Below are 18732 nucleotides of genomic sequence, written 5' to 3' on the forward strand. Positions count from 1 at the left end.
AGTATTAAAAGTAATAACAGGTCGTGCCATATTAATGAATTAATGGAAATGGTTCGTGTATAAAAATGTATCCAAATAGAAAACTTTATTTAACAAACTGTTAAAGCCTGTTTTTTTTTTTTCATTATAAAATACAATAATTTTCACAGTGGCTTAGTTTTAGCCAGTGGGATAAATGGAAAACATGGGGACTGTTTTTTAATGGGATTTTAATTAGATGCCCTAAAATAAGGTCTGTGCTTAACACAAGCTTAAGAGATTTGATATACTTTTCTTTCTTTTCTATCCATTTTACTTCTTTTTATGCTTCAAAAATCATAGAAATTATGTTAATTTGTGAAGATTATCTTACGGAACAAAACACGTAAGTATCATAAATGTTTATTTGCCACAGAGTTTATAAAAAAAATAAAACACATTCTGTGGGTCCATAAAATCTCCCATTCATTGTCTATGGGGCAGCTCCAGACTTTCTACTTGATGACATCACAAGTTTGAGACTTATTTCTGTGGTTTCTGGCTTTGAGAGAGAGTAACTCATGTTCACTAATATTGATTGAAATTTCCTATAGACCATAGAAATAACATATTGGAATTATTAATTTAGGTGGTGTTCCCCTTTAAATGCTCTAATGCACTAAATACCCTTCATCGTTCAGTGTTAATAAAGTACCAGAAGAAGAAACCCTGTTTTATCAGGATGCTCTCAAAGAGTTAATAGTCAGTCGGAGGGTGACGACTTGTTTTGCTGTTGGCTCGTGCTGAATCCTCCTCACACGTGAGCGCGCGGCGGAAGAAGAAGACGGAGGAGCCTCCCTCTCGGCCTTCAGGAGAGGCTGAAGGTGACTCTCCTCTCCTCTCCTCCTCTCGGTCGGTCTGGGATGCACAGCGAGGAAATAACCGGGAATAACCTGCACACACAGATACACCTGCAGGGGTGTGCTCTTTATGCATCAACCAAAAACCTGCAACCCTGCAGCGTCTGAGTGCATTTTCATCCTTATAGAGGACACATCAGAAAAGAGGGGACACCTCCATCTCTCTCTCTCTGTGTGTGTGTGTGTGTCTGTGTCTGGTGGTGGGTGTGCATGCATGTGTTCTGCACCGTACGGGCGGAAAAAGCGCCCAAGGTCCGCAGGCAGCATCTTCCCCATCAGTAAAGTGGCGCAGCTGGAGCCGGAGCGGAGGGAGAGCGCGGAGGAGGGGGCCGTGGACGGCAGCAGGATGGTGAGAACAAGTCCTCCCTCTTCATGCATGCTCAGCTAGAGTGCTCCATCCGTGTTTTATCTCTGCACCATTCTGCACAGCTCCGTGCATTTACCACATAGAGAGACCATGTTTGCAGGTGCAGCTGTGGTGCAAAATGGGATAAAAAGAAAACTGCAATAGTCGATGGTTTTGTGTTTTTTCTCTCCAGACTGTGCAGGAATTCAACACCCTGGTCGCTCTGTACCGGGAGCAGGTGATCTCCGTGGGGGAGATCTCTGCAGACTGTCCGTCTCTGCGGGCTCAGATGCAGCACACTCGGTCCAAAGGATGCTCCATGGCCCGGGCTGCACACCACGACCTCTCCGTCATCTCTGTCTCAGGGTAAGAAGGAGGATTATTTAGTAAAAAAAAAAAAAAAGGAACATATTTTGGCTTTATTTTTAATTTTATATTGGATTGATTTTCACTTTCAAAAATTCTATAATAAATACTAGATTAAAGCGATTAATTGCAAATTAATCACACTATGTTATCTGTTCAAAATGTACCTTAAAGGGAGATTTGTTAAAGCTTCAGTAGGCAAGAATTTGATTGCAGTCATGATTTATTTCATTATGAATTCATCTTTCGATTATTAGGTTAATTCATTTTTTCATCTATAAAATGCTGGAGAATTGTGAAAAAGTCCCTCACGACAGTCAAATGCTGTCTATATATAATATAGTAATAATCCAAAACCAAAAGATATTGAATTTACAATGATAGAAATCTGAGAAAAGCAGAAAAGCATGACAGTTAAACCTGCAGTAGGCAAGAATGTTTTTGACATCACTGGGCAAAAAAAATACATAATAACCTTTCAGCATATTGTTATTCAAGTGCTCTGAGAGAAAACTAGACTTCTGCACCTCCTCATGGCTCTGTTTTCAGGCTTTAAAAAATCTAGCCCGTGATGGGAGACTTTGGCCAATCACAGGTCATTTCAGAGAGAGAGAGCGTTCCTATTGGCTGTGCTCCGGTTGGTGGGCGGTGCTTGGTATTTCCTCAACTTGATCTCAACATGGCTGCTGGGTCACAAATATTGCACTCACAGTTTTAGCATTGCATCTTGAATGAAATGCTGTGCATTGAGCTTATCTGGATTTGGTATTAACTGATTTTTGTATGAGCTACAGTACCGAACTACATCTTCTAGCATTATTGGGCAACATAATAGCATAGGCTACATAGTCAGAATGTAACATACATGACAACAGTTTAATTTACACAATAAACATTTAGCTATTTGTACTCGAATGTCAAATATGGTCTGAAAAATCTACCGAGAAGTCTGGAAAAGTATTTGAAATATAAAATTTGTAGGAAACCTGACTCTACATTCTCTTCCTCTGTTTGTCTAATTGTATCTCTCTCTCTGTTTTTCCTTCCTCCCTTTCATCCTCTCTTCCTCTCACACCTCCTCCTCTTCATGCTGCAGTCTGGAGGACGGAGAGATCCACCCGGAGATCTGTCGGCTCTTCATCCAGCTGCAGTGCTGCCTGGAGATGTTCATAACGGAGATGCTGAAATCCATGTGCCTGCTGGGGGTGCTGCAGCTGCACAGAAAAAGTACTGTCACTAAAAAATCACAGTGTTATTATGCCACAACATTTCAAGAAAAGGAAAATACAAGAGTAATGAAAATCCACGTTACTTTATACGCCCGAAGGAGGTTAAATAACGCTCCAAACTTACGCTAAAATTTAGTGAAGAAAAACTGGCATGTCCATTTTCAAAGGGATTCTTTGACCTCTGACCTCAAGATATGTGAATGAAAATGGGTTCTATGGGTACCCACGAGTCTCCCCTTTACAGACATGCCCACTTTATGATAATTACATGCAGTTTGGGACAAGTCATAGTCAAGTCAGCACACTGACACACTGACAGCTGTTGTTGCCTGTTGGGCTTGAGTTTGCCATGTTATGATTTGAGCATATTTTTTATGCTAAATGCAGTACCTGTGAGGGTTTCTGGACAATATTTGTCATTGTTTTGTGTTGTTAATAACATAAATATATACATACATTTGCATAAAGCAGCATATTTGCCCACTCCCATGTTGATAAGAGTATTAAATACTTGACAAATCTCTCTTTAAGGTACATTTTGAACAGATAAAAAATGTGCGATTAATCACGATTAAATATTTTAATTGATTGACAGCCCTACTTCAAATGCATTTCAGGTAAATATATAAAATGTTGACTTCAAAATGTATTTTGCACCTACTATTTTTCTACTTGAAATCAAATCGATACTTGTCAAAGTCTATTTAAAGTATATTCATCTGCTTTGGTCTTAGTTTGGCTTGAAATGCAATTTCAAAATGCATTGTCAACATCAATAAAATGTAAATATGGTTAATGCAATGTGGCCATAAAACCTCTACTAATGTTTTCCCATGCGGGCAGCCAAATATATCTGAAGAGTTCAGAGTTCAGTTTACGCACTGTTGAAACAGCAGAGGGCAGTACAGAGCTGTCAGTATGGTCAACATGTACAGATGGGCCTGGATTCATATTCATTGTATTTTTAAATGAGAGATTATATAAAAATCAAATCAAAACAAAACTATAACATTTATAAAAGCTGGTGTTTATGATTTGATTGTTTGAATGTTCAGTGAACATGCCTGACATGCAGAATGTTATTCCTAAAGGAGTTATAAGCTCACTAAAGACTTCAACGTACAAAAAATCATCACAATATGAGAAGAAATCATCCATGTGTTGCTTTGAATATGTTTGAGTTGTGGACGTTGTCTCATTGCTGCTGTCTCTGTTGGGACCAGCAGGAACAGACTCGGAGCCGAGGCTGGACTTCAGGTTGGATGAAAGCTCGGACGTTCCCATCCTGGACGACCGCTCCTCCTCCCCCATCGACTTTCCTCAGGAGCAGTGGCTGGTGGGAATCGATATTCAAAATATAGAGAGGTACACCGACTGCTTTTTAAAGTTCATTCTCGCGCTGATGAACTGTATTTGAACTGTTGTGAATTCAGAGTAATTCATCCAATTATGTCTGTGTCTCTTTGATTTTGCAGAGATATGCGAGAGATGCGAAACCTACTCAGCAAACTCAGGGACACGATGCCATTGCCACTGAAAAACCAAGGTATGTAATGTTTGTGATGGATGAAATTCATAACATTATTAGTCGCAGTTGTGAATAACTTTGCAGCACTATAACTTCCAGAATTCCTCGGCCTTGGCGGAGGTTATAATATTGACAAAAACAAGAGCGACCGGCAGCAGATATATACATAACTGCTCACAACTCATATGTAATCAGACTGTGTGTTTGTTTGTTCCAGATGACAGCAGCTTGTTGAATCTGACTCCTCACCCGCTGATCAGACAGAGGAAGAGACGCTTCCCTGGACTCTGCTGCATGGTGTCTGGCTGAGAGTCAAGACATATAGGAAAGGAAGGAAAGGACTTTCACTTTATTTTATTTAATGATGTTTATCAAATAAGAGATTCATTAACCTTATTTCATTTTATTCTTTTGATTTAGTTACAGTATTTTCCCCCCATATTATCTGAAATTGTAATCTTGTAGTACCAGTTATCTAATTCTACGCCATTTGTCTTTTCCATCTTGATGTTAACTTTCTTTGCTTGTTGGTCATTCGGTTCTTGAGTTCTGCGACTCACCTCGTTCCGGTCCGTTTCGTGACGTAAAATTTCAAGCTTGATTCGAGTTCAAATGTATTTTATCAAGAAATCTCAAGAAAGTACATGCACAATTCCCCGTGGAAAGTGTTGCATTACCCTGACGAGCTGACAGTTAGTGATGGATAAAATGAGGCGGTACTGTGCAGAACTCTATTTTATTTTCTGGTTCTTTTTCAGGTGAGTCATCTTTGCATTTTTTCTTTCTTTTTCTTTCTTACATATGCAGCCATCCCTCCTTATCTTTCTGTTTCGTGCCATTTTATATAATGGGAGAATAAAAATGTACATATTCAGGCTATGCACTGGCATCTTTCGTTCTCAGCTGTCTCACTGTGCTCGTGTCACGCCTCCATGTTTGAATGTGTCACAGCGTGAGATGTTTTTAGTCCCGACAACCTCCTGGTGTATTTCATCTGAACATCATTCAGTAGAGGCTCTTGCCAGGTGAGTCTCTACTTGCCTGTTTGGTGTGACGCCCCGTAGACAAAGCAATTCATCTACCGTGTTATGTAATGATTTCTAATTATTTAGAAGACCCTCTGAACTTTTCTCTGGGAGCAATTACAGGTCAACAGTTCCTATTGACCAACGCTGTCCATAGTAGGCAACACTGTCTCTTAACAATTACGTGCCCATACAACTAGAACACATTCTCAGAGGCGTTTCTCTGGCATTGTTGCTTATTTATCACAAGCCTACTCCCCAGAGGATAAACCCCTTTTGTTTTAATGACCTCATGACCTTTTCCTTCAGGACAGGACAACATTTTGAGAATAAAGTTGTAAATTATGAGATGTTTCTTTTCATGCCCCGTCATAGTAAACAAGTGAGGGCATGTAATCTAATCCAGTGATTCTCAAAGTGGGGTATATGGCACTCTGTCAGGGGGTCCGTGAAATAATTAGCTATAAATTAGAAAAATGGTGCTGTATAAATATTAGATTTGAGTCAGTCCATATCGTCAAGTGACGCTATGACTAGACTAGCTAAATAGAGAAAATATGACGATAGTTATATCAAGCGGCAGCGACGGAGATTAAAATACGTCATGTGTCTTCAGGTGTTAGTGAACGAAGTCATGAGGCCAGCCAAGCTAAAGCGACATCTGATTACAAAGCACCCGGATTATCAGAGCAAAAAAAGTGGTGTTAACATGAATCAAATTCAAATGTGTTTCTGTTTATCACTATCAAACAGGTTATTTAGGTTGAAAAGTTTTAGAATACGAATAGTTCCAATGGCATCTAAGAGTACAAACGGTAGTTAGCATTATGCTTTATCGGTGTTACGATTATGAGGGGGTCCTTCGAAAATGTTCTCCTCTTTAAGGGATCCTTGGCCCCAAAAAGTTTGAGATACCCTTATCTGATCTTCTCGAAATGTCTTTTTCTTTGACTTCATTATCAAAATATCAAGACTTTGTCTTGTAAAATTGCAACTTTTACATTATGTTTCTAATACGCGTCGTAAAGAATAGCTGAATCATCAGTATGTTGCTCATTCTGTCCAACACTTTAATATTTGGGGGTGTAATGCTCATTGCAGCCTCTATAGGGGAAACTAGCAGGGCTTTTCGTCTTGTTGTATACGAATGTGCAGCTCGTCATTAGCAGTCTTCCCTGATTTTGAACTTTCAGCTTCAGTTTTCCATCACAAGGGCTTTGCAGATGTTCCAGATACATATAAATAGCAGAATTGAAAAAGCCACACACAAAAGACTAACTTAAATCCACTCATTCATCCGAAGCACTCCACTAGAGCCATTTCACCATTGAATGTAAGTGTAATTTGTAAATTCGTGTTTGTGATGTTTTTTTCTTTCTTTACTGTAATCTAAAGTGGTGATGTCTAATTATTTATTTTTCTTTGGCATGTATATGACTCAGAGTATGCCATGTGTAGTTAGCGTGTCCTGCAATGTAGAGAATCCACAGCTAAACTTATGTACAGCTTAGGACATTTTATAATGTGAATAAAGTTTTATATACAAGTATGAGCATATTTCATATTTTTTATTGTCTTTGGCTTACAGGAAAAGTTCAACATTTTGAAATAATTATTTGCGTTCTTTGCAAGAGTGAGATCAGAGGATCAATATCAATCTCATGTGCAAGTTAAGTACATTAAGTAGTAGCATAAAGAATGGAAGCAGCTAGCCTGCCTCTGTCCAAAGTAAAAAGTACATGCCTATCAACAGCTCTTAACACACAAACATGAGATTGATATCAATATTCTCATTTAACTCTAGGAAAGAAAGCCAATAAGAGTATTTCCCAAAAATGTCAAACTATTCCTTTAAGTAATCATACAACAGCAGTGCACAAAAATAAATACTTTTCCCGAGAATTAAATGGTATCAGAACATACGTTGTTGTGAAACAATAAAGAATTTATAAACTATTAATTAATTAATATTATTAATTATTTCAAATTACACAAACTAATAATAAAATAACAAAAAATATATCATTATTAAATATTATTAATTATCTTTTCATTGTTTGTTGACAGTAAAAACTATCAATTTATCATTTAATAAATTATGGTTATTATAAAGTGTTACCTATATTTTTTTAACGAGGAGTCTATCCCATTTTGCACCATTTCATTATAAATTACAAAATGAATGTACAACTTTTGGGGCATTTTACGTCTCAATATCTTTTGTTACACTTGTAAAACATACTTTTTTCTTCTATCTCAAAGTCTTGGAAAAATTAAGCAATAACACCAAACCATAATATCAATATTTCATTCACTTAGTGTCATATATGACAAAAATGGTCCAATCATATACTGGGCACCAACCTATACATTCATCTATATACACATTTTTTTTTTTATTGCAGTGTTACAAATTAGGCTGAACTCACTAATGTGCCTTTTACAACATGAACCGATGCCAGATTGTGCAAATACTTGGATAACTTAAGAAAGTGTGCAAAGAAAATATGTGTTCTCCCCCTCAGTATCTCGAACTGTCAAGTCTCAAACACAAAACATCTGGTTTACGTCTCTGCAGCCGGGAAACTCCAGAACACTTTGCTTCCCGTAATAATGAGGGAAAAGACGGTTATGTAAGAACTTTATGTGTTGCTGTGTTTTCTGATTATTGTTGTTATTAACAAAAAGTCGTTTTTATTTTGAGATGTTTTCAGACACTGATTGGGTAACTGGATTCCCCTGAGAATTCACAGTGGGAGGTTTTATATTGCTGCTATAAACCTCAAGTCAGATTCAGGTCTCCCTGCAGAGCAGAGTGGACTTAGTGAGAGGACTCTTAACTGACCAAATACACAGTCAAACACAGGAGCTACTACATTATTATGCTTTAATATCTGCTGAAGAGGACGTCAGTATATGTGGTGAGTCAGATTTTTCCTTTTTTTTGCTTTGTACTATTTTATTTATTTTTTGTCTTTTTCTTATTAAATACCTTTTTATGCATTATGTAAAACACTGAATTCACTCTATTGATGAAATTTGCTAAAACTAGAAATTGCATGCCTAAATGGGCATTGTATGTGCATCAGAAATATATTTAGTCTAAATATAACAAATGTAGTAACTTTAATAAAAAAGTTTAATGAATCATTTGAATATGTTCAAAATGTTTTTAAGGGAAAGGATTGTTAATCAGAATCAGAAATAATTTAGATATATAATATAATAATAAAGAAATGTAAGCAAATAGAAATGTTTATGTAGTATGTAACATGTAAATAATGAACATAATGCTACAATATATACAAAATATATGTAAGGAAATATAATTGCTAAAATATTGCTAAAAATAAGAGTATAAAAATATAAAAAATATGAAATATGTATAACTATTTGCATTAAGACATGCAATATACAGCAAATAACCTCAATGCAAAAAAGTAAATACAAAAGGCTGAGCAGTGCGATCTATTAAGTGTGTTAAATATAAATGCCAGAATAGTATAAATAAGAAATTAATAAGAATATTACTTGAATGTACAGTATAAATGCAGTATTAATAACAGTATTGCACAATATTGTACAGTTAAGTCAGCAGTGTATATAGTTTGGATGCTCCTCTCTTTTTTTTTTTTTTTTGAGTAGTTTATTAATGTTGGAAATCAGTTATGTTTGATGTTTTTACTGTTTGTAATGCTGCCATTTTGCAGTCTTTATTGAATGTACAAGTTTTCCGTATAATAAAAATCCAACAAATCTATAATATAAATAAAAAAAATGTTGATTCTGGTCATCGCATTATTTTCAGAGGAGGTGAAACCAGTTTGAAGTTTCCCTGATGGCTCCTTCCAGCCGGTTGGTCCTGCTGCTGCAGCTCCTCAGCTGGATATCAGCTGGCCTGGCCTGTTTCTGTGACCGCTACCCCTGGGGATCCTGGTCCGCCTGCTCCAGGACCTGCAACCAAGGCACACAGCACAGAAGCAGGTGAGACACACTGATACAGATGAGACATCGTAGGTGTCATAACTCATAGGTGAGACAGTACAGATAGGTGAATTTCAGAGACCAGAATTAAGAGTTTAATTGGAACTGCTGTAAAAAATAGAGCCAAAGCAATTGTGAAATACTGTAATCAAGAACTGTCTTTCAGTTATTGTTGTGAAATACAAATACCTAATACAGATGATGCCAACAGCTGCTGTATGTTAAAGTGATTTTCATACTTTTTTTTGACAGGAATTTTAATTATGATGATTATTACTGGAAGAGCAGCTGCCTTCAGCTGTGCGAGAAACATGACAGGAAAGCTTGTAACGATCAGGCCTGTCCAATCAACTGCCTGCTGACAGAGTTCGGGACCTGGTCCGACTGCTCGCCCTGCGCCAGGAAACAGGCAAGAAACACACAAATCACTCTGCAAAACCCCGACAGATTCCCTCTCATAGCTGTGTCTTTATTCTATGCTCTGTTGGTTTTGTGTATTCAGACTGGAAAAGTGACTAAATTAAAGCTACTACGAGGAACCTTCATTTTGGGTTGATTTTGGTGGTCCCTGTGGACAGTCCGACATGGTCTCATCCCAACTCGTCACATACTGATGCTCTGTCAGGCCCCTCGGCGTCACTTTTCGTTCACAGTAAATACGTGCTTAATGTTGTGAATTAAACAAAAACACTTGTTTAGGATTAGGCAACAAAACCACTTAGTTAGGTTTAGGAAAAGACAACTTAGTTGGGCTTAAAATTAAAGTTGAAAAGTGGTTAAAATTTGTACAGGGTTTTTAATTAAATGAATCAAAATCTTAACGAGTCTCTCTCACATGTCGTCGCCACAGCTTCGGACACGGTCTGTCCAAAGGCCGTCCCAGTTCGGTGGATCGGCCTGCAGCGTGGAGCTGACAGAGGAGAGAGCCTGTTACCCGTCCACAGAGTGCATGTTAGCGCCCATCGACTGCAGAGACGACTTTAAGTGTGATAATGGTAAGTAGGGTTTTTACATCACTGATGTATCATAGGAAAAATGAAAAAGTGCAATCCTCTAAATGTAGTGTTGTTTTCATTTTAACTTTTTTAGAATTTTCACAGCTGATTGAGGGAATAAAATTATTTTTTTTTCAGTTGCAGGCCCACTTGTTTAATCTCTGATCTGCTGTCACAACACACAAACACACAGATAAAGATACATACCAACATTTTATCTTCTACAAAACATCCTTTCTGCTGCAGGGCGCTGCATCAACTCAACGTTAACGTGCAACAGACAGAACGACTGTGTAGATAACTCTGATGAGAGGGACTGTGGCGAATTAAAAATTGTGTGTCCAGCGGAGAAGAGAGTGGCTCCCGGGGCTGACCTGGTGGGGAATGGGTAAGCTAAAGGTCAAAAGGTCACTGCTGAGTTTTTTTTAACATTCCTCCCTGCTGTGTTCATAAATTAGCCTACATTCCTTTCTGTCAGCTGCTCCTAATGGTCCTCTTAAAAACACAGCATGCGTCTTGCACTGTTGCATTGAATTTGAAGTTTGAACTTTTGACATTTGGAGATTTCTGCAAGAATTGCATTTTTCGGCGATTGGATGGCAAGCACTTCTGTTCTGGAAACTGCTTTATTGTCAATCTCTTAAGGGACCCCTTGGAAATGACCATGCCAGTTTTTCCTCGTCAAACGTGGAGCGTTATTTAGTCTCCTTCCCGACAAGCTAGCACGACATAGCATGTTACCAATAGATTCCTTAGAAATGACAGTAACAGAAATTATAAAATAGTAAATTCTGAACAGCAAACATCACTGAATTTAAATTATATACTAACTAAATTTAAAATAAACTTAAACATAAGTATATATTAAATGCTGCCAAGAAAATTTTTATAGCTCCAGTTTACTACTCTGAAATTTCCTTTTACATATCAGTAATAACTGATATCGGCCAATATTATCTGTCTGCTGATGTATTGTTGGGCTTTAGTGCTTAATGTACAAGATGAGATTTGACTTTTCCCTGATTTGTGTTTGTAGGTTTGATGCTCTAGCAGAGGAGCCAAGGGGAGCGGTACTGGACAACATGTTTATGGGAGGAAGTTGCATCATCAGGAGGCCTCCGACCACGCAGCTCTACCACCGCATCCCTCACAACTTTCAGAGCTTTGACATTAAGGTAGTGTTATTATTTGTAATAATACATTTTACCGCCATTCAGTAAAGCTAGCCTGGATCCAGACCTCTGAATCCCCACCCACATCTCAGATTTGTTCGGTGATCCAAATAGGTCTTGTGTGTGTTGTGCTCACTGACTGCTATTTCCGCGGTTGGAGAAACAACTGACCAATCGGAGCTTTGTAGGCAGGATCAAAAATGGGGATGTCATCTTCCTGCGGCAAGAACCAGAAAAATTTCAAATCTGAAATCTGACTAACAGATGTGGTTGTGTGGTTGTAAAGGTTGGAGAGGTACAGGACTTCAGCATCGACCCTCAGCCGCTGCTCACCGAGCCCATCAACGTGAAGACGTCCAGGTCGTCTACAAACAGCCAACAATCTCAAAACGTCAATTCCTTTTTCATCTTTTGGCTCAGTGGGAGATCGATGAAGCAAACCAGCTCTAACAATGAAGCTTTTGAAGCTTCGAAGAAAAAGGTGAGTGACTCAAACATATGTGAATGTATCTATACATACGTACACACGTTGTTGGTTGCAGCTATACTCTCCTTCTTCATCTTTATCATTTCCTATCTTTCCTTCCGTAGGACTCCAAGTTTATCCGGGTGCACCAGGTTCTGCCTGTATCCACGTTCAAGGTGAGGGACCCGGGGGAACTCGTCCTGTCGCAGCCTTTCCTCCAGTTCCTTCACGCTCTTCCTCTCGAGTACAACTACGCCCTCTACAGGGACATCTTCCAGCGCTTCGGAACGCACTACTACAGCTCAGGGAAACTGGGAGGCCACTATGACCTGTTGTACCAGTTCAGCCGAGAGGAGCTCATCAGTTCAGGTACAACGGCACAGCCGGGTGGTCAAAACTCAGAATGACACCCTGGGCTGCAGTGGTAACCAGTGGGCAACCTCCGGGTCTGAGAAGTGAAGCCAATGCGGAAGTGACTTCTTTCTAACAGCCAGCAGGAGGCGACTCCTCTGGTTGCAAAAAGACGTCTGATTGTATAGAAGTCTATCAGAAAATGAGCCTACTTCTCACTTGATTTATTACCTCAGTAAACATTGTAAATATGAGTTTTGTTGTCAGCTCCTTTGTGTCTGCATCATGTTGCTCTACACTCTCCAACAGGTGAAACAGAAGAGCGAACCAGAGACTGCCTGAGCCGAGAGACCACCTGGACCTGCATCGTCTACACCGAACACAGCAGTGTAACCCGATGCTCCAACAACAGGATGACTGAGAAATATGAAGGTTTCTTCCAAAATCTGCCAACCTTCTTTATTCCCAACTGTACAGTTCACTGACAGTGAAAACACTGATCTTATTCTCACCGTGCTCTTTCCTTCACTCATTCCTTAAATCTTCGATCCAGGCTCGTACATCCAGTCAGCAGAGAAGTCCTTCTCCATGGTGAGAGGAGGTCGAGCCAGAGAGGCAGCAGCTCTGGCCTGGGAGAGGCAGGGCGCCACTCCGAACAAAATATCCTACAAGAACTGGGCCAAGTCTGTTCTCGACAACCCTGCTGTGGTCGAATACAAGGTTGAATCAAACACCACTGAAATGTCTTCAATCACGCAGAAAAATTCCCCAAAAAATCTACAAAAAGCTGATCATATATGTGTATGTGTTTGTCCAGCTGCTTCCCATCATAAACCTGGTTCGGGGGATCCCATGTGCTGCCACGAAGAGGAGACACCTGATGAAGGCCCTGCTGCAGTACCTGGAGGAGTTTGATACCTGCAAGTGCTCTCCGTGCCCCAACAACGCCAGGCCGGTTCTCTCTGGCACAGAGTGCAAGTGTGTTTGCCAAACCGGCACATTTGGCCCAAACTGTGAGATACGAGCTCCTGATTACACTTCAGGTACAGCTGCAGAACACAATATGCTGATGAACGAGAAAACAAAAGTGTGTGTGTTCAAAGATTTTATTTATAATGATTTCCTCAAGGAGTTTTTTTGGATAATTTAACAATACCGTAGGTTTATGTTTTAATTAGGGCTGTCAAAGTTAATGTAATAATAACGCAAATTTGTTTTAACATCACTAATTTCTTTAACGCATTAACGCAATCGATCTTTCGGAGGTTGTAGTAGGCTCAGTTTTAAAGCTAGAGTGAAGATACTGGTGTCAAATGAAACTAAAAAACCTAAGGAATCCATTGGTACCAACCATGTCATACTGGCTTGCACACAAAAATCTAACTTTATCAAGCTGATTGTCAAGAAATGTACTTAATTAATTAATTAATGAATCACTTTCATGCTCCCCAGAGGATGAATCTTCTGGATAATCTTTTAGTATTTGGATAAAATTCTACTTTTTAAGTCCTCAACTTGATAGTTCATCATTATGATATTGGTTCTGTCCAACACTTTCATATTACGAGATGTGAGGAGCACCACAGCCTTGGTTATGTTCACACTGGAAATGTGGTTTGGTGTGTAACATCCACAGAGGCGGTGGATGGTTATTGGAGCTGCTGGGGTCCGTGGACTCGCTGTGGAGCCTCAATGAAGAGACATCGGAGGAGGCAGTGTGATAACCCCGCCCCCCTAAGAAGAGGCCAACCCTGCAACGGTCCTGACAGACAAGAGGATCCGTGTCACATCTCCCTCTTTGAAAAGTAGGACAAACTGTTATCTTAAAACATCTTGATACAGTCATGAAAAGTCCAATTTTTGAAAATGTGATGCCTTTACAGCAATTTCAGAGTCACCCTTTGGAAGAGTGATGAAAAAAATACTTTTTCCTCACTAAAATGTTGAAATTTTTTTAACATTATCACTATGTAATTATATATGCAACCATTGATTTGCTGCTGCAAAATACAAATTGTTTAGGTGGTATTTTGTTGTCATACACAAGTGTATAATTTTCTGTGTTCATGTTTTCTTGTCCAGACAGGAGACCTGTGACAATGATGACGACTTCACTATGGGCTGGAGGGACGAGCTTCCTCCTGGTGTGCAGGGCTGTCTGAGGCCAAAGAGGCCCGCCAACAGCTTCCTCAGGGTAAACACCAAAACCTCCAGCCTGTAGTTAGTGAATGAAATGTACACTTTAACAGCAATAGAGAAACAGCACTGTGCTACAGACTGTATTTTACTGCTTATCACTGATAAAGGTGTCAGCTAACTGGCCAACATATTGAGAAATACTCACTTCTCTAGTCTCGTCTCTTTCTGGTATGGAAGTTCATTACTGCCAAGAAAATAAATACATGTCTGGCAGGTTGAAATAAAGGAAAGTTGCCTCTGTATGGAGTCTGCCGCTTTTTTAAAAGACTTTTCCAGTGATTAATTATAATTAATCTAAAAACAATAATGAATTGAATTAGGGCTGTCAATCGATTCAAATATTTAATCGTGATTAATGGCATGATTGTCCATAGTTAATAATGATTAATTGCAAATTAATCACACTCTTTTGATCCATTCAAACTGTTCCTTAAAGGGAGATTTATCACATTTATCAACATGGGAGTGGGCAAATATGCTGGTTTTATGCAAATGTATGTATATATATATTTGCATAACTAATTTGTGAGGGTTTCTGGACAATACTTGTCATTGTTTTGTGTTGTTAATTAATTTCCAATAATAAATATATACATACATTTGCATAAACAGCATATTTGTTTGCTCTCATGTTGATAAGAGTATTAAATACTTGACAAATCTCCCTTTAAGGTACATTTTTAACAGATAAAAAATGTGTGATTAATCATGATTAAATATGGACAATCATGAGATTAATTATGATTAAATATCCTAATGGATTGACAGCCCTAGATTGTATCATTCCTAACTTTTGGGTTTTTTATTAACTTCCTCCTCTAACAGAAAGCAAAGCAGTATTATAACTTTGGTGAGGATGAGGAGTTCCAGTGCTTCACTGGGTTTGACCTGGAGGGTTTTCAGTTCATCAACTGTCTTCCTGATGGGACGTGGAGTCAACCATCTGGAAGTTGCATCAGTAAGTTTGTTTTCTCACCAGACAAGTGAGCAGTGATCTAAGAGCTCTGGTAATTTGGTAACCACGTCTCTGCAAATTCTTCTAACGCTATAAACACAAATAACTGTAATATGTGTGCAGCTTAAAATCTGTCGTCCTTTACCTTTAGGGAAACTGTGCCTTCCTCCTGAGATCCCCGATGGCATGGTGCTGTTCCCCATCAAAGACGAGTACAAAGTGGGGGAATCGGTGGGTTTGAACTGTAACGAGATGGGCCTGCTGCCGCTGCCATCAGGCTTCTACAAATGCGGCGACAGTCTCACCTGGGAGCCTCCATTACCTGCTGACTTACGCTGCACCGATGGTACAGTAGATTACTCATTTTGAGCTCTCACAGTCATTGAATCACAAAACGCGAGGCGCTCAACAAAACGCGAGGCGCTCAACAAAACGCTTCCCTTTCATTGAAAACAATTACAAAAAGCCACCGCAGGCTGCTAAAACGTACTCTGTTTTCCGGCCAGAAACACGGGACATTTAAACTTCCCGGTTCACAATTACATGGATTACATACGAATCGATTTTGCGCTGACCATCACGAAAAAAAATAAAATTCATGTCTATGTACACGAATCAGTAGATTCAATTTCGTGACTATTTCACGAACTGCTGTGCGACTGGGCTGACTGCATCTACGGTTTGTGAGAACCATAATTGTTGTGGTTGTTTTCCCCCCCATCGGCCACAAGGGCCAGCAGTGAGCCAATTCCACATTCGAAATCAAATTTAGACAAGTGACAAAAAGACTCCCACACACTGGATGAGATGAGACAGACCCAAACGAGGCTGTTTTGTATGAAAACTAGTCTGTATGAAGGAAATGGTGAAGTTGTGTCTTGTTCCTGTGTATTTCCTGTATGTAGAGGTACCGTTTGTTCCTGATGAACAGTGTGGTCCAGGACAGAAACGGCATGACTCTCAGTGTGTCTGTATTCAACGGGAGAGCTGCCTGTAAGTTTTTATGAATTATTTTATTTCATATGTTGTATATGTTGTTTGTAGACAGCAAGAGAGAGATGACCTTTTTTTTTTATTATTATTATTCTTGTGTGAAGCACTTACAGTTGCATTTTATCCATTGTGAATGTTATATAAAAACGGCTTATCTTGTTATTAAATCAACTTGTAAACATCTTATCTTAGCTGTTGTGTGTTTCTCATAAAACAACAAAATGTTATTGAATATATGGTGAATTTAATATGTAAAAGCTAAGTGTAACACATTATTATTTTTTACAGCAGCTGACTGACTTGTGTGTGTTTGTGTGTGTGTGCAGATCACAACCGGAGACCCTCTGCATCTTGAACGTAGACATCGGTGTCACCGTGTCGATGTCCCTCTGCTCCTTCCACGCCGGTCGCTGCCACGGTGATCCCCTCTTCTTTGTCAGCGAGGGCGAGTGTGATGCGGCCGACTTGTCCAAACTAGAGTGGGCCAAGTTCAGAGCCAACATGTCCTCCAAGAGCTCTGTTCAGGAGCCCTGTGATCTGGACACTTGTTATGAATGGGAGACCTGTTCTGGTAAGTTTGTCTGATATGAAACCATTTTTACATTCACATACATACACATATGATAACATTTTACTGTGGGATTGTGAGGGAACCAGCTGAGAAAGTCACCACACCCAGCCTATGGATGTGTTAAAGGAACAGTGTGTAGGATTTAAGGGGATTTACTGGCAGAAATGGAATATAATATTCATAACTATGTTTTCATTAGTGTATAATCACCATAAACGTAGATGCTGCATTGGCGGTGCAACATGGCGGACTCCGTGAATAGGATACTAATGTATTCAGAATGTAATTGTTATTATCTCTTATCAGCAATAACTTTCAATTTACCGTTTATAAATGATAGATATTATAAAGTCTTACCGAAAACTTTTTGGGCTTATGTGCTCAGCAAGCAAATTTTGGGCGTCATCTAGGAGTCCTGTATTCACAAATGAGGTTTGAATATTTTTAAGACTTCACATATATTCTATCAAAATGATTTTCCTAACCTTAACTCACATCTGTCCTCAGCATCTAAGAAGTGTGTGTGCAGAGTTGCTCGGGACTGCCCCAGAGCTGGAGTGCACACGTTCTGCGTGAAGCTGACCAGGACCCAGAGGACTCGCAGCATGGACCTGTGCTCTATGGCCGCTCTCAAATGTGTCAACTATCAGTTTGAGATCGTCAATGAAGGCGTTTGTGAGGCCAGATGATCCTACAAAAGCTTTTCTGTGCCGTTGCACTCAACCTTTGAATTCATCTTACATCTGACGTTAGCACATCTTGCACTGCTATTCTTGAAATATGTATAAATATTCAATTCAGAACCAAAGGCGCACCTAACTGGAACGATGGGAAGGCAAAAAGCATTTCTAAATTGGGCTTAAATAGGTGTTTTGGTATGCAATTCTTTGCTTAGGTTGGCTGCATTTTACTTTCAGAGCCTATTTTCTGCAAAGGCACTAGATGGCAGCAGGAGACCCTGGAGTATCATCGGATTTTCACCAAATTTGGTATAGGGAATGTGGGGTACATATGGGATGTGCATTCCATATATTGAAATATGTGTGATAGCGACACCTATTGTTAGATATCCCCCGAGTTAGTATGAAATCAAATTTGCTAACATTTCAGCCGGTTATCAGGTCATTATCATTCTGTTGACCTGATCTGACCCTCTTTTGAAAGATGGAAAAGGCCATAGTCAGTCAGTCAGTCAGTCAAGTCTAATAACAGGCACAGAGTGGAATATTAACACTTGCTTAATGTGCTTCATGTGCAATAATAAAAACATAAAATCAAAAAACAATGTTATTTTATTTCTTATGGAGATTTTAACTGCACATCTTGCTCACTGTTTAAGCATGTAACCAACAGCATTTAGTGTTTCAACCCCACATCAGAATATTTTTATAATGTGACCAAGAGATATCCAGATACTCAAGACCCAAACTAAACTAAACTAGTGATTGTATTTACAGTAACTCAAATAAAATGAGAAAGACTTCTTCCTTTGATTAAATAACATCAAAAATGCCCAAATTCATTTATGTCATTGAGTCCTTAGGTTGGAATATTATCACTGAACTGGCAGATTTAACTTGTATTGGGAAAATAAAACAACCAAGAGAACAAAAAAATATTGTAAAAAGTGTTTTATTGACTTACTAAAATGAAAACAATCAAGGCATTTATTAG

The 18732-nt window shown here is 39.0% G+C and overlaps 2 protein-coding genes across 4 annotated transcripts; both read left to right on the plus strand.

The window, feature by feature from the left end:
- The first annotated feature begins 750 nt into the window (after positions 1-750).
- Positions 751-6924, plus strand: rgs7bpb (regulator of G protein signaling 7 binding protein b). Of its 3 annotated transcripts, XR_005204449.1 has the most exons (7): positions 754-1227; positions 1418-1590; positions 2687-2817; positions 4043-4184; positions 4295-4365; positions 4565-4961; positions 5111-6924. XR_005204449.1 is itself a non-coding variant. In XM_037753206.1 (6 exons), the coding sequence occupies exons 1-6, from the start codon at positions 949-951 to the stop codon at positions 4654-4656; spliced, it is 885 nt and encodes a 294-aa protein (XP_037609134.1). In that variant the 5' UTR covers positions 751-948; the 3' UTR covers positions 4657-6924. The 3 variants fall into 3 exon arrangements, 2 of the variants coding, with proteins under 2 accessions (XP_037609134.1, XP_037609133.1); XM_037753206.1 differs by having other exon boundaries at positions 751-1227; positions 4046-4184; positions 4565-6924; XM_037753205.1 differs by having other exon boundaries at positions 4565-6924.
- A 1160-nt stretch (positions 6925-8084) lies between these two features.
- Positions 8085-18674, plus strand: c6 (complement component 6). The gene is made up of 18 exons (XM_037753198.1): positions 8085-8293; positions 9183-9356; positions 9609-9765; positions 10207-10351; positions 10598-10739; positions 11388-11526; positions 11810-12004; positions 12115-12358; positions 12650-12772; positions 12894-13060; positions 13158-13383; positions 13977-14145; positions 14423-14534; positions 15365-15497; positions 15646-15840; positions 16400-16487; positions 16814-17058; positions 17566-18674. The coding sequence occupies exons 2-18, from the start codon at positions 9211-9213 to the stop codon at positions 17745-17747; spliced, it is 2808 nt and encodes a 935-aa protein (XP_037609126.1). The 5' UTR covers positions 8085-8293; positions 9183-9210; the 3' UTR covers positions 17748-18674.
- The last annotated feature ends 58 nt before the right edge of the window (positions 18675-18732 follow it).

Source organism: Sebastes umbrosus, chromosome 19, assembly GCF_015220745.1.
Source record: "Sebastes umbrosus isolate fSebUmb1 chromosome 19, fSebUmb1.pri, whole genome shotgun sequence".
Lineage (NCBI taxonomy): Eukaryota > Metazoa > Chordata > Actinopteri > Perciformes > Sebastidae > Sebastes > Sebastes umbrosus.